This window comes from Panthera onca, chromosome D2 (assembly GCF_046562875.1).
Source record: "Panthera onca isolate mPanOnc1 chromosome D2, mPanOnc1 haplotype 2, whole genome shotgun sequence".
In the NCBI taxonomy this organism is placed as follows: domain Eukaryota; kingdom Metazoa; phylum Chordata; class Mammalia; order Carnivora; family Felidae; genus Panthera; species Panthera onca.
In genome coordinates this window covers 58,469,048-58,489,102 of record NC_138349.1, presented here as the reverse complement: position 1 = coordinate 58,489,102, position 20,055 = coordinate 58,469,048, and the positions used below count along the sequence as shown (strand labels likewise).

The window sequence follows — 20,055 nt, the reverse complement described above, 5'->3', positions numbered from 1 at the left end:
GTGCAGAGACAATTTTACTTTTTCCTCTCTAGTTTGAACACCTCATTTCTTTCTTTACTAAAACTGCTCTGGCTAGGATTCAGTACTAGAGTAGAAGTGACAAAGGTAGGCATCTTCCATCTTATTCTTGATCTTACAGGAAAAACTTTCACCTTTTCACCACTAAATATGTTTGCTGTGGGCTTGTCATTTATGGTCTTTATTATGTTGAGGTATATTCCTTCTATACTGAGAATTTTTATCATGAAAAGATGTTGAATTTTGCCAAATGATTTTCCTACATCAGGATGTTTATATGACTTTTAATCTTCATTCTATTAATGTGGCTTTGACTGATTTGCAGATGTTGAAACATTTTTGCATCCCAGGGATAAATCCCAGTTGATCATGGTATATGATCATTTTCATGTACTGTTAAATTTGGTTTGCTCATATTTTGTTGAGTTTTACACCTGTGTCTGTTAGGGATAAGTAGCCTGTAATTTTATTGTCTTATGTTGTCTTTGTGTGGCTTTGGTATTAAGATAATGGTGGCCTCATAAAATGCATTTAAAAATGTCTCCTATTTTTTCAAAGAGTTTGAGATGGACTGGCAGTAATTAATTACTAAATGGTAAAATTCATCAGTGAAGTCATCTAATCCTGGGTTTTTCTTTGTTGGGAGATTTCTGATTAATGATTCACTCCCCTTACCTGTTAAAAGTCTGTTTAGATTTTTCTATTTCTTCATGATTCACTCTTGGTAGTTTGAATGTTTCCAGGAATTTATCCATTTCATTTATGTTATCTAATTTGTTGGCATATAATTGTTCATAGTTTCTTATAGTCCTTTTATTTGTGAAGTATGGGTTGTAATGTCTCTTTATTTCTGATAGTGTTTAATCTATCTAAACATCTATCGATTATTTTTTTAACTTTTCAGGAAAAGAGTTCTTAGTTTTGGTTATCTTTACTGGTTTTTTTAGTCTTTATTTCTGCTCTGACCTGTTATTTTCTTCCTTCTGCTAACTTTGGTTTCCCTGCTCTCCCCCCAACCCCCACCAGTACCTTGAAGTATAAATGCTGCTTTTTTGAGATCTTTTTCTTAATGTAGCTGTTTATGTTATAAACACTTTACTGGATTTATGGTGACATAGCTTATTTTTATCTATCTCCCTCAGAGCTGTTTTTGCTGCATCCCATAAGTTTTGGTATGTTGTTTCCATTTTCACTTGTCTCAAGATATTTTACTTCCCTTTTATTTATTTTTCGACCTAGTGACTGTTCAGGAGTGTGCTTTCTAATTTCCACATACCTGCAAATGTTCTAGCTCTCGTCCCATTATTGACTCATACCATTTCATACCATTGTGGCTGAAAAAGATACTCGATATCGTTTCAATTCTTTTTAAATTTGTTAAGACTTGTTTTGTGATCTAACATACGATCTCTCCTGCGGAATATTCTATTGTGCACTTCAGAAGAATGTGTATTCTGCTGCTGTTGGATGGGGTGCTCTGTATGTTAGTGCATTTGGTATAAGTGTAATACAAGTCCAATATTTCCTTATTGATTTTCTGTATGGATGACCTACCTATTGTTGAAAGTAGAGTGTTAGAGTCCCCTACTATTACTACTGTTTATTTCTGCCTCTAGCTCTGTTAATATTTGCATAATATTATTTAGGTGCTTTTGTATTGGGTGCATACATAGGTACAGTTGTTATATCCTCTTCAAGAATTGACCTCTTCAATTTTAATTATTATCTGATACTGATGCCATGTTTAAATTTTCCTGATTATTTTATTTCATCACGACAAAGCACATGTCTGGTTGATAATGTTAAAAATAAGCAAGTTAACAAGTTTCACAGCCTAATCCATCCACATTAAGTTTAATATTTTGATCTTTGTCTCAATTAATTATTAGGGAGTATAAAATGGAAATTTTCTAATCTTATTATTTCTCTTAGATTAGTTGGAATTCTTCTATAGAGAACTTAATTCATCAACTATTAAGTTATTCTGAAATACAATCTGCAAATAGGAAGCAAGAAAAATGTTTCCTTCTTATTTATGAATTTTTAGAAAAATGAGTTGTCCTAGCAACTTTCAAAGATAAGCAATGATGTTTGCTTTATATTGATTTGAAGAAGAGTATTATAATGAAGTCATGAATTGTTACATATTTGGTATATTTCCATGTATTGCCATTGTTACTTCTTTTTGTGAAAAATTCCTTGATGTTGTCCCACAGACATGACCTTAGTAGTCTCCTTTTTTGTAACACATAATACCCAAAGCTATTCTCACACTTTTTTGTTTTGTTCTGTTTTGCCCCAGATATGAAATCAGACTCTTCTCTAAGAAGCTCCGGTTATTTTTCATATTGAGTCTACTAAATCAAGTGATGCTCACTGCTTCCACATTGTACATGGCTAATTACTTCTAGGACCATTCAGTGGTCATGGAAGAAAAAAAAATTTTTTTAGAAGAAAAAGAGTAAGACTTCCTACTAACACTTCTGATTAAAAGTAAAGATCACAATGGGTGCCTGGGTGGCTCAGTTGGTTAAGCATCCAACTCTAGATTTTGGCTCAGGTCATGATCTCAAGGTTTTGTGAGTTTGAGCCCTACATCAGTCTCTGCACTGACCCTAAAGAGCCTGCTTGGGATTCTCTCTCGCTCTCTGTCTCTCTTTGCCCCTCCCCAGCTCATGCTCTCTCTCTCTCAAAATAAATAAACTGTAAAAAAAAAAAAAAAAAAAAAAAAAAACAACTTATTAAAAATAAATAAAAGTAAAAATCAGGAGATTTTAATTTAATTCTTATTGTTTTATGTTTCTTTTGTCTTAAGCTGAAAACCATAGTTTCCAGTAACAGTAAAGTACTTATTTGCTTTTTCTTATCCTGTGTGTAATATATTGAAAATAATACTATCAATTTTACTACTAACAGGAAGACTACAGAATGCAGTTTAAAATTTTTGTGGCAATTCGGTTTATATTCAGGCTATTTCCCACTAGTGATATACAACAAAACACTGCACTGTAAAAGGACTTAAAAGAATTCTCCTTTTGTAGTAGTGCCACTATTTTTTTTATTTTCAATTGTTAGCAATTGCTTAAAAACATGTTTGCTTTTTAATTATATGTAACAGTTTCTAAGTTGTAAAGTCAAAATGATAAGGCAAGGTACATTTGATCTAGCTATTACATTTTTAAAAATATAAATAACATATAACATGTTCATCTTTTATCCCTGCTTATACAAAAGGCAATTATTCTGTACCTTCCTCTTTTTACTTAACAATACATGCTGAAGATATTCCACAGCATAATACAGAGATCTTCCTTATTCTATTTTACAAGTCATGTTTACGTGTTTAAATGTTAAACACCTGTTTTACAAGTCTTGTGTGGTTACCACAGTTTATTCAACTAGGCTGCTACTGATAGACATCTGCATTCTTTCATTCTTTTGCTATTAAAATAAAGCCACAATTAATGACCTTGTGCATATATAATTTCCTATCTTTAGGACAGATTCTTAAAAGTAGGATTGCTAAGTCAAAAGATGTATGTATATGTGATTTGCATAATGAATTTGTTTTTTAAGCTTATTGATTTGAGCTTATTTTGAGAGAGAAAGTGCGGGTGGGGGAGGGGTGGGGAGAGAAGGAGAGAATCCCAAGTAGGCTCTGCACTGTCAGTGCAAAGCCCAATGTGGGGCTGGAACTCATGAACTATGAGATCATGACCTGAGCCAAAATCAGATGCTTAACCAGCTGAACCACCCAGGCACCCCTGATTTGCATAACGAATTGGTAAATTAACCTAAAAAAAGTTGACATCTTTATGATAGTGTGTTCATACCCATTAACATACCTTTCTTTACATTATTTATTCTGTTTTTAAAAGTCTGTTTAAATTTTTCCTGATGTTGTTTTCCTAATACAGGTTTTGCACAAGAAAACTGCTTTGTCCTAAATTAGTAATCCTAATTTATTTGCAAGAAATTCTTCCAGAAAAACAAAAGATATATGGATATGGAACTATATTCTAACTTAAATCAAGGGAAATAAAATATTTTCCTATTGGGATATTTAAAACTATCTGATTTTGTTAAAAATAATATTCTCCCAAAATTCCAGTGAACAAGTATCACCAGCTACTCTCTTGAGAGGAACACAGAAGACTGGGATTTAAAAAAAACTCAATAGCTATAAACAGTTACATACCCTAAGAAAATAAGATAAGTGGTTATTTGAAGGGCTGAATTTGATAAAACATTAACGTTGTGAGCCTTCCCACCACAAAGTTAACACCAAGGAATAATACACAAGATATTTTTTTACACTAGTATTTCAACATAGACTTATTTAAAAAAAACAAAAAAAACTAAAAACATAGACTTATTTATTCTAAATACCTATGACAGAAGAGAACAACTAGAATTTAGAACATGCCAACATGATTTAACAAGACTTTAGTGATTACATCTGTAACTTGATAAAAATCAATAAAATACAATAAGATTGGCAGATAAGTAAAATTTCCTTACTAAAAGGCAAGTACAGTAATATAAAAATTTTAAAAATCAATTTTTATAATTAGTCATATTTTTAAAAGTACTGAATATACTATACTTGAGAACTAAGAAAAATTCTTATCAAAAAAAAAAAAAAAAATCCCAATGTGGGTGTGTAGAATTTTGTGCGTGTAGAAGTCTGATTAGAAGTTAACTTTTTCTTGCAAATTTATGTACTATGCAAATTGAAGATAAAGCAAACACATTCATATCTAATTCAGCCAATAAAAAATGTGCCAATAATATTCCTGGTAAAGGTTAATCTAAGGTTTTTATTTTCATTTTCCTTCCAATCACTAGAGAACTACATAGTAATGATAATGTAATGGCACATACCCAAGAAAAGAAAGAGTTAAAACCATTAATGAGACTGTGATGAAAGCTCATTATAACTGCATAATTCCTGGCCTATGGATAATAGATTCATTCTCCTCTATTACTTGTTATATGGAATTTATAAGCCCAATGAGAGTTAAATTAAAATGAGACAGTTACACAATATAAACGGGATTGATACACATAGCATGACAAGTATGACAAACTAAAAGGGAACTTTTTCATTCAAAATATTCCTAAAGCAGTATTACACATGAACTTGAGAAATTCAACAAAATGTATTATCACATTTAACAGATCATAATTCACATTACATAACCTGAAACAAAGTTGAAAATTAAGGTAAATTGTTTTTGACAATAATTTAGTGCTTTTTTCAAGATTATTTTTTAGACATTAATTAATACTCAAGTTCTAAAGTAAATATCATGAAAACATTCACTAATTATAAAATAACTACCATGAATAATAATAAAGAAGTTTTATGGGAATACAATACCTTGGTTAGTGCAGCAGTATGATCTTCTCCACAACAAATATAAACTATTTTCTGAGTTCTTAGTGACTTCAGTAAATTAGGAACATACCTATCTGAAAATTCCAACAAGAAATGTTAATGGTATTCTTAAATTAAAACTCTTCTAAAATGTGTTTCCTTTACAGCTTCCCAAGCTCAGTAGACAATGGCAAATAATTTTTAACTGTAAGTCAATGATTTTGTAGTACAAGCCAAATTAACTGGGTTCCCAGATCTTTTTAAAGGAGGGTTTTAAAGAGTAATTTAAGTGTTAAAGTGCCCTAACACCAATCTACACAGAACTAGAAATCAAGGAATTTCAAAACTATCTGTTTCCAATACACACACATCATTCTTTATATTTACCTCATGATAATTAAGCTCACAGGATTCTATTTAAACGCATGAAAATTATACTTCCTGCTACTTTGTAGCAGAAAAAAAAATGTCCTAATCTGACATATTTTTCTTATGCACAATAAAATATTTTAAAATTCTGAGTGTTATTTGCTTATCATTACCAGTTGCTAGTTACTAGACCAACGACTCACTTTTGTCCACTTAAATCATGACAATTATGTTGAGCTTGATGAAATTAGTTTTTGTATTTCAAATATTGGCATTGAACTTATGCAGTTATGAAAAATCAGTTCCAAGATCCTAACTTGTTTCAAGTAATTATAATTTTTTAAAATTCAAATTGTTTATTTTCAAGACTCCAGAATCCATGTTAAAAGTGAAGCCCAAGATAAAGATTTAATGACTCAGATTATTTAAATACTTCCTTGAAAAACTCAAATAGATTAACACTCCATGTTACTTTCCAGAATAATTTTACAACTTCTTTCCACCAATGATGGCCAGTAATGTGATTTCCAATTTGCAGTAATGTTTTTCACAACTTTCTTTTAATGAACATCTAAAAACAAAGATTTTTATCCAGATACACTTTCTAGAGTTTATTTTGCAATAAGATGGTATTTTCTGGCCTTCCCACAATCCCTTAAAAAATATTACCAAATGGAATTTTTAAATAAATCTTTTATCCCCTTCTCCGTATCAGGAAAGATATGGGTACATTTCTTCCTGATATTAAGAATCACTGATCCATCTCAAAAGATCATCTCTTTTTAAGTACATTTATCTATAAATAATGAAAACCTACCATTTTCATCATTAAGACCTAGTTGACCAAATTTGTTGCGTCCCCATCCAAAAATAGCTCCAGAAAGGGTGAGTACAAAACTATGGGCTCCTCCTGCTGCCACTTGCATGAAAGGGATTCCAAGCAAAGACTTGATCAGCTGTGGTGAGGCTTGCTTTTTACAGTCAATGCCTAAACCCAATTGGCCATATTTATTTTGTCCCCAACAGAAGACTTCACTTGCTGTAAAACAGAAATTATAAAATTAACTATTTTTCACATACATACAAAATTTCATTTGAACATCATCAGTTATTTTGAGACATTCTTCCTCTCATCAAATAGAAATACATATTCCCCTTTTATATGGAAACATGTAAGAACATTCTGTATTGGTACACTTACAGTTTGACCAACTTTACTAATAAATGGGTAAGTCACATAACTGAGGGTAGTCTAGTCTCATTTCCTCACATTCCTTATGATAGAACCATCTCTATTTAATATTCCTCAAGTCTCACTTTTATTCTTTGGTTTATCCCAAGAGGCACTCAACCAACTCTTCAGTTATTATATGCTGATCACATTCAAAATTTTATCACTAGACCAGACCTCTCTTATAAGCAATAAACCCATGTATCCAATGCTTATGTGGTATCTACACTTGGATATTACAAAGGCACCCCCAGCTCAGTGTGTTCCAAACAATTTATGACCCCCCTCCACCTCCCATATCTGGACCTATTCCCAGTGTTCTCCATCTCAGTATGTGATATTATAACTGAGTCAGTAACACAACCCATAAACATGGAGAGTCATCCTTAACTCTTCTCTTACCTTATACACAGATTGTTATCAATCTATCACATACCACCACAGTTTTCCTACTAAAGAAAAATATGGCACATAGATCCACTCCTCACCATCTCACCTGATTCTACTTGTCACTTTTGCTCCCCCAATTGCCACCCTGTTTTGCAACTTTAGACATCTTTTTATTTATTCTTATTAAGTGGCACTAATAATTGTTTTCAAAATTCACACGATAAAATAGTATACACTTAAAAATAAGTTTCCCTCTAAAAATTAGACCCCCAGGTCCTCTCCCAAGAGACAACCACTCTTACCAATTACTGGTATGTACTTCCAGAAATATTCTATGCACATACTAGCAGACATGTGTATATATACATAGAGGTATTATTAAAATATAGATTTGATAATGTTGCTCACCTGAAAAAAATATAGCAGTGCCTTCCCACTGGTACTGGGATAAGCACTTTTAACAACGTTAAAAGTAATGTTCTACATAATCTACCTGTTTCCAAGCTCCTTTCATATCAGTCTCTTCCCTCGCTCACTCTACTCTAGTGACACTCGTCTTCCTTTACATTCTCCAATGCTCACTTCTCACACGCTTACAGTTCTCTCTGTGTAGACCTTCCCCTCATCTTTGTCTAGTTCACTTCTACTCTCTCCCAGAAGGAAGCAGGTTTCCCTGGTGGCCCATATTAAGTTTAGTCCCCTGCTACATGTTTTAAATAATCCTAAACTTTTTTCTTTACAGTCCCTTTTCACAGTACATAATTATATTGTAATTTATGTGAATATGACCGTACCATTAGGTACCAGCTAGTAGTGTACTGCTTACCCCTACACATTGTACACTCTAAAGTGCCTAGTTCATAATGAGTGATCAAAAAAAAAGAAAATCATTAAATGAGTAAAATACTGCTAAAGCCATGAAGCTGAACAAGGCAAAAGAATCCCTGTAAGTCAAGGCAGAAAACTGCCCTCCTCATCAGTAAAACCTTTGGGTTTAAATTTATTTGGGATCTACCTACCAAAATATCAAAAGAGCTGACAAAATAACAACAAAGAATACAGAGATGCCAGCTTCCCCACTGCCTATAGAAATGCAAATGCCTTAATACTGGCATTTAAGGCCTTTGTAACACATTACCTCAACTGAAGTATCAGTATGTCTCTCATGTTCTCACAATACCCACATAAAACTATATGCTGATACTCAAATACACAAAATACTTTTCCTGATTTTATGCCTGATTTTTTTCCTGATTTACTGGTACTACCTCTTTAACCAATCCTCAACACTTCCTCTAGCTACTTCTCAACATTTCTCTAATTCTGAATAAATTTTGTTCATCATTTAAGACTTGTATCAAATACCAAGTCTCTTATTGTTAACAAGTCTCTTATTGATTTGAACAAATTACACTTTTTTCTTCATTCACATAGCATTTTACTTCGACCTTGACCAAAATAGTACAGTTTTTTTCTGCCTCAAACTAGTTATTTATTTGTATATCTGCTCCCTCCACTACATGTCATGATCCCTAAAATAATTTGTTCTGGTCACTTTGGCTCCTCTCACTGCCACCCTATGCTGTCTGTAACTGTATTATCTTACCTGTATTTCCCCACAGCTCTAGCCTAGTGCTACATTCACAGTAGGCCTCACTAGACATTTAATGAATTAAATAATAGTAATAATGAAGCCACTGGAACTTATGCTTTAAATGGTAAAGACCAACATAGTAACCCATGCCACAATCCTTAGCTGGCATATGAAGAAGTTAAATGAATAAGAAACAAATGCAAACAAAGCTAAGAGAATGCTTATAGCCTTCTTTGTTACTGTTCACAAAAAGTCTAAGATCCTAAATGAGACTGAGCAAGTTATAACCTTCCCCATCTATGAAGGCTTAGCATTTATTTAGCACACTATAGAACAATTAGACACAAAAATCAACTTCATGTCTATATACTAGCAACAACAATTTGGAAATGATACTGTTTACAATAAAAAAATGTCAAATATCTATGGAAAAATCTAATAGAAGATGTGTAAGACCTCTCCACAGAAAACAACAAAATACTATTGAGAAAAATTAAAAGGAGATTGAAATGAGGGACATAACATGTTCAAGAATTAAAAGATTCAATATTATAAGGATTTTCCTAAAACTGATTTACAGAAACAATTTAATCCCAGTCAAAATCCCAGAATATGTGTGCCTGTGAAGACTGGCAAGCTAATTCTAAATTGTATATGGATATGAAAAAGATCAAAAAGAACCAGGACAATCCTGAATAAGAACAAAGTTGGAGGACTTTCTACTCAATTCAAGTACCATGTAATAAGACTGTAAAAGGGCAAGAAAATGAAAACAATACTTACCTTTAGAAAGTGCAAGTGAATGATAGTAACCACAAGCAACCTGTACTATCTGGATATCTGACAAACTTTTAATATTTCTAGAAAATAAAAAAAGAGATCAAAATCAGTTAATTCCATTTAATAAATGGATCCTGAATACTATTTATTAATGCCATTTACTGACCACCTACTATGTGCAAGCAGTTTCCTACTGACCTAGTTATTTCATGGTATTTTTATACAAGTCAATTTACCCAACTATTTATGCTAACAACAGTAAACAAAATCTAGTGTGAAAAAATTAAGAGGTGTAATAAGAAAACACTTTGAAAAAAGTATTTAAGCAAAGTAAACTAAGCTCACGCCTCAAGTATTCCTCAGTGTTTTTATAATTCAGATGTTTTATCAAAATTAAAAAAAAAATCTTTAGCTTAAAGTGTGAAACCTGGCAATACATTTGTGAAACAAATGTACATGAACTAATTTGTCTAAAATTGGTGTTTGGCTTCATTTAATACATGTTGTCTATAAGGCTCCTTAAGAATCAACAGAGATTCCTATCATGTGGTGCTACCAATTCACAGATTATGAAACCTATTCCTTTTGAGCTATCCTTTACCTCTGCATCTAAACCAGTGATAGTAACAATTTTTTAGTAGAGAAATTTACTCATCACATTTATTATGATCACTGATACATTCAGTCATATTTCTACCATCTTGCATTTTTTCCTTATATTTTTATAGTTTCTTCCCCCTGAGCCCAATTTTTGATTTTTCCTTAAATGTAACATAATCCTAAAGGCTAATTTTTAAAACATTACAAAAATCAAGCAACTTTTTGCATCAATCATCCCAGGTGTTTTTTATGCATTTCCCCTCCTCCTAGTCATTCTGTTTTTCCTGAATGAATGTTTTCAAGATAGAAAGGGGGAAGGAAACATAATATGTTTCTTATTTCCCTTTACCTGATACTGCCACCTGACCTGATTCTGCCATATGAGAGTCCGGAGCAAGTTCTGACCAGAGTGTCGATACCCATGATTTTCGGGAGGCAGCTTCAGCAAATCAAATTTTGAGCAGGAGAAAGGAGAGTTACTCTAATTCCATATTGTTGTACAAAAAATATTTTTATTTAGTGGATATATGTTCTTAACTACAAAACCTGAGGGCTGCACTGCTCTAAATTAGCAAAATCCAGTAGGTTAGCAGGATCCAATGCACCTTCAGATTTTCAAATGTAGCAAAATGCCATTTTTCTGCAATTAGCAAAATCAAACACTAGCAATGCAAAAACAGAAATAAAAAATAAATGGATTTGTGCAACTGTGCTGAAGTTATTGAACATTCACTTTTACTGTTTTTGAATATCAGGCACATGATACACTGACCAGTGAACTATATGAAGTATTTTTTAAAATGTATTAACTGTTTTTAAAAACCTGTTCCAGGTACCGAGTCCAAATAAAATATTTCAAATATTACACTCTCATAGCACCTTATGTTTTCTTCCTTCACAGCATTTATCACTGTTAATTACTAGTGTACTTATTCATTTAATTATTACTAGTGTACTCTGCTAAACAATAAGCTCTGTAAAGGCAAATTATGTGTCTTATATCCATAGAATTCCCAGCGCTTACCACAGTGCCTGGCAAAAAGTGTGTAATGAATACACTGATAAAGGATAAATGAGTTTGCAAAGTCTTTGAGGCTGTAGTAGTAAACCATTCATAAAGTCTGCCCCCAAACTTCTAAATTTGCATAGCAATTTATACTTGGTGACTTCCGCATTTCCAAAATTATTATAAGGCTTGGTATACAACATAAATGTTAATTTCTTTGGCCATGTCTGCAACAGTGACAAGGAAAGATACTGTACTGCGGCATTATTGTTTATGGGGTGCCTGGATGACTCAGTTAAGCATCCAATTTCAGCTCAGGTCATGATCTCAAGATTCATGAGTTCGAGTCCCACATGGGGCTCTCTGCTGTCAGCGCAAGAGCCCACTTTGGATCCTCTGTCTCCCTCTCTCTCTCCTCCTCTCCTGCTCTCATGTACTCACTCACTCTCTCAAAAATAAACATTAAAGGGGCGCCTGAGTGGCTCAGTCGGCTGAGCACCCGACTTCAGCTCAGGTCATGACTTCACAGTTTGTGGGTTTGAGCCCCACATCAGGCTCTGTGCTGACCTCTTGTTCAGAGCCTGGAGCCTGCTGCAGATTCTGTGTCTCCTTCTCTCTCTGCCCCTGCCCCACTCACACTTTGTCTCACTCTGTTTCTCAAAAATAAATAAATGTAAAAAAAAAATTTTTTTTTAAAAAGAAAAGAAACATTAAAAAAAAATTTACGCTAACAATCAACCTAGCTCTACCATTAAAAAATACTTTTTCTGGGGCGCCTGGGTGGCTCAGTCGGTTAAGCAGCCGACTTCGGCTCAGGTCATGATCTCGCAGTCTCTGAGTTAGAGCCCCGTGTTGGGCTCTGTGCTGACAGCTCAGAGCCTAGAGCCTGTTTCAGATTCTGTGTCTCCCTCTCTCTGACCCTCCCCCATTCATGCTCTGTCTCTCTCTGTCTCAAAAATAAATAAACATTAAAAAAAAAAATTAAAAAAAAAATACTTTTTCTTTTTAATCTAAAATTTAAATATGTTTAAAATTGAGTGAAATAAAGAAAATAAATTTTACTTTTGACCAAGCTGATAAGTCAAACATCTTTAATTAGTTTCTATAATCCAGAAACCGCTGTTTTCACAAGGATCATATTATACCACCCTGTCATACTTTTTATTGCGTATGTCCAAGAAACAGAACTTTTAAAAATACACTACAACTTTATGGCCTACAATTATGTTTCTAAAGGTTGTGTGGAAAAATATGTATTTCCACTCATACCAAACTAACAGATAGTAAAATCAGGCTTAAAACGTTTTTATAAAGGCAATAACATATGTCCTACATAAAAAAAAATAACTAGGCAGAAATCAGAGACCAGCATTGGTATTGAAGAATTTTAGTCTTTCCCCAAGAAGTAGTGATTTCAAAACAAAATAAAATTAGAAGTAGGAAAAGATCATTGAAGTCGTATAAATTCCAAAAGTAATCTATTATTAATTTTACATTCTTTCATCTTAAAGTGTTGCTTTATTTAAATATTCTTATCTACTAGCATAAAAGTGGATTTTGTTCTCAAGGAAGTACAGCCTAATGTGAATCATCATTTTTCTGATCATTCTTATAAAAATTACAAACTCTAATTTTGGGGGTGCCTGGGTGGCTTCAGTCGGTTAAGCATCCGACTTCGGCTCAGGTCATGATCTAACGGTCCGTGAGTTCGAGCCCCGCGTCAGGCACTGTGCTGACAGCTCAGGGCCTGGAGCCTGCTTCCAATTCTGTGTCTCCCTCTCTCTCTGACCCTCCCCCATTCATGCTCTCTCTGTCTCAAAAATAAATAAACATTAAAAAAAAATTTTTTTAATTATAAACACTAATTTTTAAAAATCTATTTACATACAGTTTTCACCGATCTTCTATACGTTTTATTCAAGATGAATGAGAAATTTATGAAGCTGGCTGATACCTCTAAGCATACAGAAAAGGCCTTGCAGCTAAAAATGATTTGGCTCCCAGAAAAAATAAAATAAATAAAATAAAATAAAAATGATTTGGTATCAAAATTTAAAAAGAAAAAAAATCACTGGCAGTCTTTCACAAAAATGTATTTCTACTATGTCGTATATTGCTTTGATTTCAAACCTATTTATGACAAAAATGAAACTGTTCTTAAGAGTAAAGTTGTTGTGATATAAAGATGAAGTAAGTTGTGTCAGGATGTCATCATCTCATCTGCTCTGGATGAACTCAGTGGCTTAGCTGCTGAGAGGCCAGCCCCACTGGGGACTTATCAAGAAAAACTGTAGCAAGAGAACATTTAGACTATAAATACTGAGAGTTTGTGAGGATTATTGCAGAGTCTTAGGTCTTGGCAAGGCTACTCTTTGCTGATCTAAGCAGTTCTCCAAGGACCTTAGAGCAATTAGCTCCAGCCATAGTAAAGGAGACTTTCTTTTTAGTTTATTTATTTTGAGAGAGAGAGACCGAACATGAGCAGGGAGGAGCACTGAGAGAGGGAGGGAAAGAGAGGGAGAGAGAGAATCCCAAGCAGGCTCCATCCACACTGTCAGTGCAGAGCCCAATGCAGGCCTTGAACCCATGAACTGGGAGATCATGACCTGAGTTGAAACCAAGAGCCAGATGCTTAACTGACTGAGCCACCCAGGCGCCCCCATAGTAAAGGAGACTTTTTAAACCTCAGTGGTAAAAAAAAAAAAACCAAGCAGCATCCCTGGGAAAAAGATCCCCTCACCCGTCAACACATGCTAGGTGCATCCTTCCCTAGCAAGGTGCTCTAAAACAGGACTTTTATATTTGTGCTGGCAGGAGGACATCAGCTCTCAGTTGGCTAAGCCATCTCTCCCTAGTACCAAGTCATATGAATGTATATCTCAGCTAAATTTGATCTTTATTACTATCATCTCCTCTTGCTTGAAACAATAGTGTGATTTACCTATCACTGGTTTGGAGTATGTTATTTATTTACTGGCTTAATAACAGACACTATCCCATATGCTACTGGCTTGTGAAATTCCTGCAGTAAACCTGTGATAAACAGATTGCTGGCAAAGACAAACTCAGCTTCTGAGCATGAATTGCCTCAAAACAAAATACAGCCCTTTCACACATGAAAATATCAGTAAAAATATGTATATATCATAACAAATCTGATCAGTCCATTGAAAACTGAGTAGGTTGAACAGGAAAAATGCCTTAACACAGAGCTTAAAATTAATACACATATTTAGCAAATACAAAAACATAAAAGTTTAAACCAAAACGACTCACAAAAGATCTCTTTCAGGTCCCTATCCAGGTTCATAAAATAATAAAGTCACAAATACATAATTTATTATAGGGCATTGTTCAAATAAACTCATATAATAAACTATTCTATATTTAATTACCTTTCTTTCCATTTAATAAGAATCTACGGATTACTGACTGAAATCCCCTATACGAGAAGTGAACAGCAACAAAAATACAAGTATGATTTTAAGAAACCAGTAAACATAAAAGAGATTAGAAAGTTTGGACCTAAATCTTGGTTTTGAGAATGCTGACTTAGACAATCAAACATATAAGTCCCTTTTCAATCCTAAATACACACAACTTAAAATCTTAAGTTAAAAATCCCATTCTACAACAATTATTTATGGAGGGAATAAAAGCAGTAGAGGATATGACAAACGTGAGGTCACTATGTTTCTATGAATGCTTTGTATTATTACCTAGCCAATAGCCATTTGGTTGCAAATTACCATTTTCTGAAATAAATCTAAATTGAAATGACTAAAAGAATTCAATTTATTTAGCTTAAGAAAAAAAAAAAAGCTTCTCCAAAGAGCACTATCATTAAGAGATATTAAAAGCATAATGAGGGGCGCCTGGGTGGCTCAGCCGGTTAAGCGTCCGACTTCAGCTCAGGTCGCGATCTCGCAGTCCGTGAGTTCGAGCCCCGCGTCAGGCTCTGGGCTGATGGCCCAGAGCCTGGAGCCTGCTTCCGATTCTGTGTCTCCCTCTCTCTCTGCCCCTCCCTCGTTCATGCTGTGTCTCTCTCTGTCTCAAAAATAAATAAAACGTTAAAAAAAAAAAAAAAAAAGAGTTTAAAAGCATAATGAAAGTTGTGTTTGTTATTTAATTGTTAAAACAGAAGAAATAAAGGGAGGAGCACCTGGGTAGCTCAGTTGGTTAAGCATGAGATTTCAGCTCAGGTCATGATCTCCCAATTTGTGGTTTGTGAGTTCGGGCCTTGTGTTGGCTCTGTGCTGACAGCTCAGAGCCTGGGGACTGCTTCAGATTCTGTGTCTCCCTCTCTCTCTGACCCTCCCCCCATCTCTCTCTCAAAAATAAACAAATACTAAAAGAAGAAGGAGAAGAAGACAAAGAAGAAGAATGAAAAAAATAATAATAATAATAGGGAAGAAATTGGGGGAGTTTTATGGAATTTAGTTACAAGGTAAATCAAGAAAATATGTGAATATGATGTATCCAAAAGTCTCAAAGGACAGTTCACTACTAGAACAATTATAAAATGTTAAAGACCAAAAAATAAAAAAATTAAAAACCCACTTTTAATAAAGTAGAAGAAACCAAATATTTTAAATACTTTTAGGTTTTTCAATAAACATATACACATAAGGGATTATAGGCTTACTGAAGGAACTAGCTACCTTTCCTACTTAAAAAAAAAAAAAAAACTCATTTCTAACAATAAGTTTCTGTTCTGAAATATATTAGTTCCCATGTTCCATTTTCTTATCCTAGTAAGTTATTTCTTACTTCTTAAACCAAAACAAACATTATCAATGTTAAATTCATAAACAAAATATCTAAATGTGTGTAAAATAATGCTACCTAGAATAAATCTAAAATTAGTTTAATACCTTGTTTCACTGGAGAGTTCTCTTTTGTCCCTATAACTATTACTAGGAAGAAAGAACAAGAGTTTAAGGAAGCAAGAATTTGTATAATTTAAAAACAAAGCGTGAGTTAATGTATTATTTATGTATTGAAAACAAATTGGATACTTTCTTTAAATCTCTGTATTTTTACCTAAACATGTTCATGCTCTTACAATGTTTAATATTAAAACAATGGCTATGCCCTATGTAAATCTCTAAGAATACAACACTATTGAGGCATTTATTTTTTAATTTTGAAATAATCCTATGATGAATTAGTGGTTAACATAAGTTGTAGCCACTGCTTTGTAAAAAAGTGGAAAGTGACTGAATTCTTTATACTAAGCATGTGGGACTTCTATATTCAATAAAAACAATAAAGACTAAAAAAACAGGACAAAGAAACATGCAACCAACCAATATTTAATAAATATTTCAATAGCTGAGGTACTCAAGATGGTACAATCAGCAGTTTAAATTAGCCTAAACCACTTAAAAATTTTAGAAAGTATTTATAATAAAGTACATATTCCCCATCTCTTTTCTTTACAAACATAAATAATTTAGGGGAAAATGATGTAAAAAAATAGCACTTAGCCCAAATTTTAGGCAAGAACCTACCTAGTAAACTCCTTAAGAACTCAAAAGGGAGAAATAATTAGATGTCAACTCTTACAGGCCCTCAGTAAACAGAATAATTTAGATAACAAATTTATTATAAAAGATTGTTAAAGACCTCTTTTTGGTCACCTTTGTTACCTGGGTACTCTGATACATTCCTCTGATCCTAGCAGGCCAAGCTGTCCATCAGAATCGAGACCCCAAGCATACACCTGGCCTTTGTCATTTAGTGCTAATGTATGAGCTTCTCCACATGAAACAGCTACGATATTTTGGGCATCCAGGGCAACAACCTGCTCTACAGAAATCAAGAAGAGAAATATTACATTCTAGTTTTGAACTACCAATGAGAATAAAACAGTCTTCATCTTGTACAAAAAAGCTTAAGAAAATGATAAAATACAGACTAAGTGTAACACTAGTTATTCTGAAAAATTTACCAAGTATGTGCCACATAAAATTCTCATTGTGGTAAGTACAGATATACATCCTAGGGTATAAGCAATTCAAAATATTAAGTGACTTGAACATTTTGGGGAAGAAGTTTAAGGTTTATAAAACTACTGAGAAAGTTACTCTTCATTCAAAGCCATTGCCAGTAACAGCTGAAAAGGGAATCATTTAAATATCCTGGACTACTTAATAATAAAATCATAATTGACATACACTACTATGGAGTGATTCTGAAATTAATAAAATAATCTGAATTGGGAATTTCTGATAGAAAAGGACCCTCTTTACAGATCTCATAAATGATGCATCTACTAGATATTCTGAGGAGGGACTTGAAAGGCAATGTAACCATAACAAATAGGTTTCAGTTATGGACTGCCATTTAACATCAAATATATAAAAATCCATATGTGGTTAAAATGTGTTCAAGTTTTAAACTAAAAATTAATTTAAGCATTGGTCCTTCATAAGACTGTCAGTAGCCACTGACAAACCAGTAAAGAAAGTGAAATTGTTTCCTTAGTCTCCTTAGGATGCATAATGTCTACCAGTTTTTTACTAGTACTATTACATATGTTTTCAGGATGAACCTTTTTTTTTTTAGCTTAGTAATAAGATATAATTTTTGTCTTCAATAAACCTAAGCTTCATGTTGAAGAGTCGTTAACTGAACCAATCAGGGTTTCTTCTGAAGCACACTTTAGCTCAGTGTACAAAGCAACTGTTCAATAAAGAAACTAACTGCATCAAGAACATTTAAATTCCTATCTTTAGAGAAATTCAAATGTTTAGGATTACTACCCTGCCATTTTGGAGTGGGAGATTATATAGCCTCTAGAATCTTTACAACTCTAATGATATGTTAAAGTACTTACCTTAAAGTACTGAGTTAATAACTCGTGAAGCTGGTGTATGTAGAAGTTTGTTATACTAACCTTTTGCTTTTTGTATATATTTTTGTGTATACGTTTTTATGAAATTATATTGTAGGAACATACAAAACAAACAAAAAGAACAAGATATAACACACTGTCTCCTACCTCCCACAAAAAAAAAAAAAAAAAAAAAAAAATCAAGAAAAGGGCTTATAGGTATGACATCATTTGTTTACATCAAAACATTATCACAAATCTTAATTATGAAGAAAGAAGTAAAATACTCAAAAGATCTGTTCTCTTTCAGAGGCCCCAGAAATAAGTCAATGTCTCTCCAAGACAATCCTCAAAGGAAGTACAATAAAGAGTAGAAAATGACAAGATGACAAGACAAATGAATAAGACCGGTTGGTTCAATAGCAAATGAAGAGTACTAAATAGACAGCAATGGCCGTAAAATCAAAGGCATAAAAACTCAAGAAACAAAGAAGAAACAATCATTCATACGAAACACTAGTATTTACTGTATACTTCTTATGCTCCAAACACTGGAGACACAAGGAGATTAAAACAGATTCCTAGCCCTCAAAGAATTTACAGTCTATAGAAAAACAGGTGAGATAAGGATTGTGATTAAATGCTAAGATAAAGATACACAAAAGGCACCATGGGAACATGAGATATTTATTAAAGCCTTAAAAGATACCAGGAAGAATTCTAGAAGACAGTAACACTTAACACTAAATCCTGAGCTGAGAAAAAGGAAGAGATTCCATGTAGCCATTTGAGAAAATTCTTACAGCAAGACAAACTAACTAAAAGCAAAGTGAAAAGACTAGTAAGGAAAACAGGGAAACACCTTATTCACACTTCAAAGAAATAATCTCCCCAATTTTTAAAGACTTAGTTGGGGGTGGGGGGGAAGACCAGTAATTCAGTGAAAAATGGACAAAAGATGTCAACTGATAGTTCACAAAAAAAGAAACAGAAATGGCCCTTAATCATATGAAAAGACGCTCACATTGGTAAGAGAAATGCAAATTTCTCAAAACTACATTGAGAAGCCAGTAATATCTTCACTTAGAAAATTTATAAAACCATACACTTCTAATTTTGTATTCTTCCACATGGATTAACCTTCAAGCATAAATGTTTACATTCTCCCACAGAATGGGAGAAAATAATTGCAAAGAATACATCTAATAAAGGACTATTATCCAAAATATATAGAAGACTCTTAAAACTCAACAATAAGAAAAACAACCCAATTAAAAAAAAGGCAAAAGAACTAAACAGATACCTCACCAAGGAAGATATACAGATAGCAAGTAAGCCTATGAAAGGATATTCCTACATTTTATGACATCAGGGAATTACAAATTAAAATGAGATACTACTATACATATAGTAAAATGGCCCAAATCCAAAACACTAACAGTATCAAATGCTGGAGAGGATAGAGAGCAACACAACTTCTCATTAACTGCTGGTGGGCATGCAAAATGATACAGCAACTTTGGAAGACAGGTTGGCAATTTCTTACAAAGCATACTCTTACATGATCCAGCAATCACACTCCTTGATAGTCACCCTAAGGATTTAAAAACTTAGGTTAACAAAAAAATCCATACATAGATGTTTACAGCATCTTTATTTATAATTGCTAAAACTTGGAAGCAACCAAAAATGTCCTTTAATAGGTAAATAAACTGTGGTACATCCAGATAATAGAATATTATTCAGCAATACAAAGGAATAAGCTATCAAGTCATATACAGACATGGAGGAAACTTAAACACATATTACTAAGAAACCTATCTGAAAAGGCTACATACCGATTCCAAAT

General features: G+C 33.3%; 1 protein-coding gene across 12 annotated transcripts in view; it reads right to left on the bottom strand.

The window, feature by feature from the left end:
• HERC4 (HECT and RLD domain containing E3 ubiquitin protein ligase 4) overlaps positions 1 to 20,055 on the bottom strand; it is a 137,481-nt gene that overhangs the window by 92,425 nt on the left and 25,001 nt on the right. For 6 of the 12 annotated variants that reach the window (XM_060642616.3, XM_060642607.3, XM_060642610.3 and 3 more), the window contains 6 exons: positions 17,020 to 17,179; positions 16,243 to 16,284; positions 10,712 to 10,801; positions 9,766 to 9,842; positions 6,585 to 6,806; positions 5,402 to 5,493 (listed from right to left, as the gene is read on the bottom strand). In XM_060642616.3, the coding sequence (XP_060498599.1) occupies positions 5,402 to 5,493; positions 6,585 to 6,806; positions 9,766 to 9,842; positions 10,712 to 10,801; positions 16,243 to 16,284; positions 17,020 to 17,179 (683 nt within the window). The remainder of the gene's footprint in view (positions 1 to 5,401; positions 5,494 to 6,584; positions 6,807 to 9,765; positions 9,843 to 10,711; positions 10,802 to 16,242; positions 16,285 to 17,019; positions 17,180 to 20,055) is intronic. The other 6 variants (XM_060642614.2, XM_060642617.3, XM_060642609.3 and 3 more) reach the window with 5 other exon arrangements.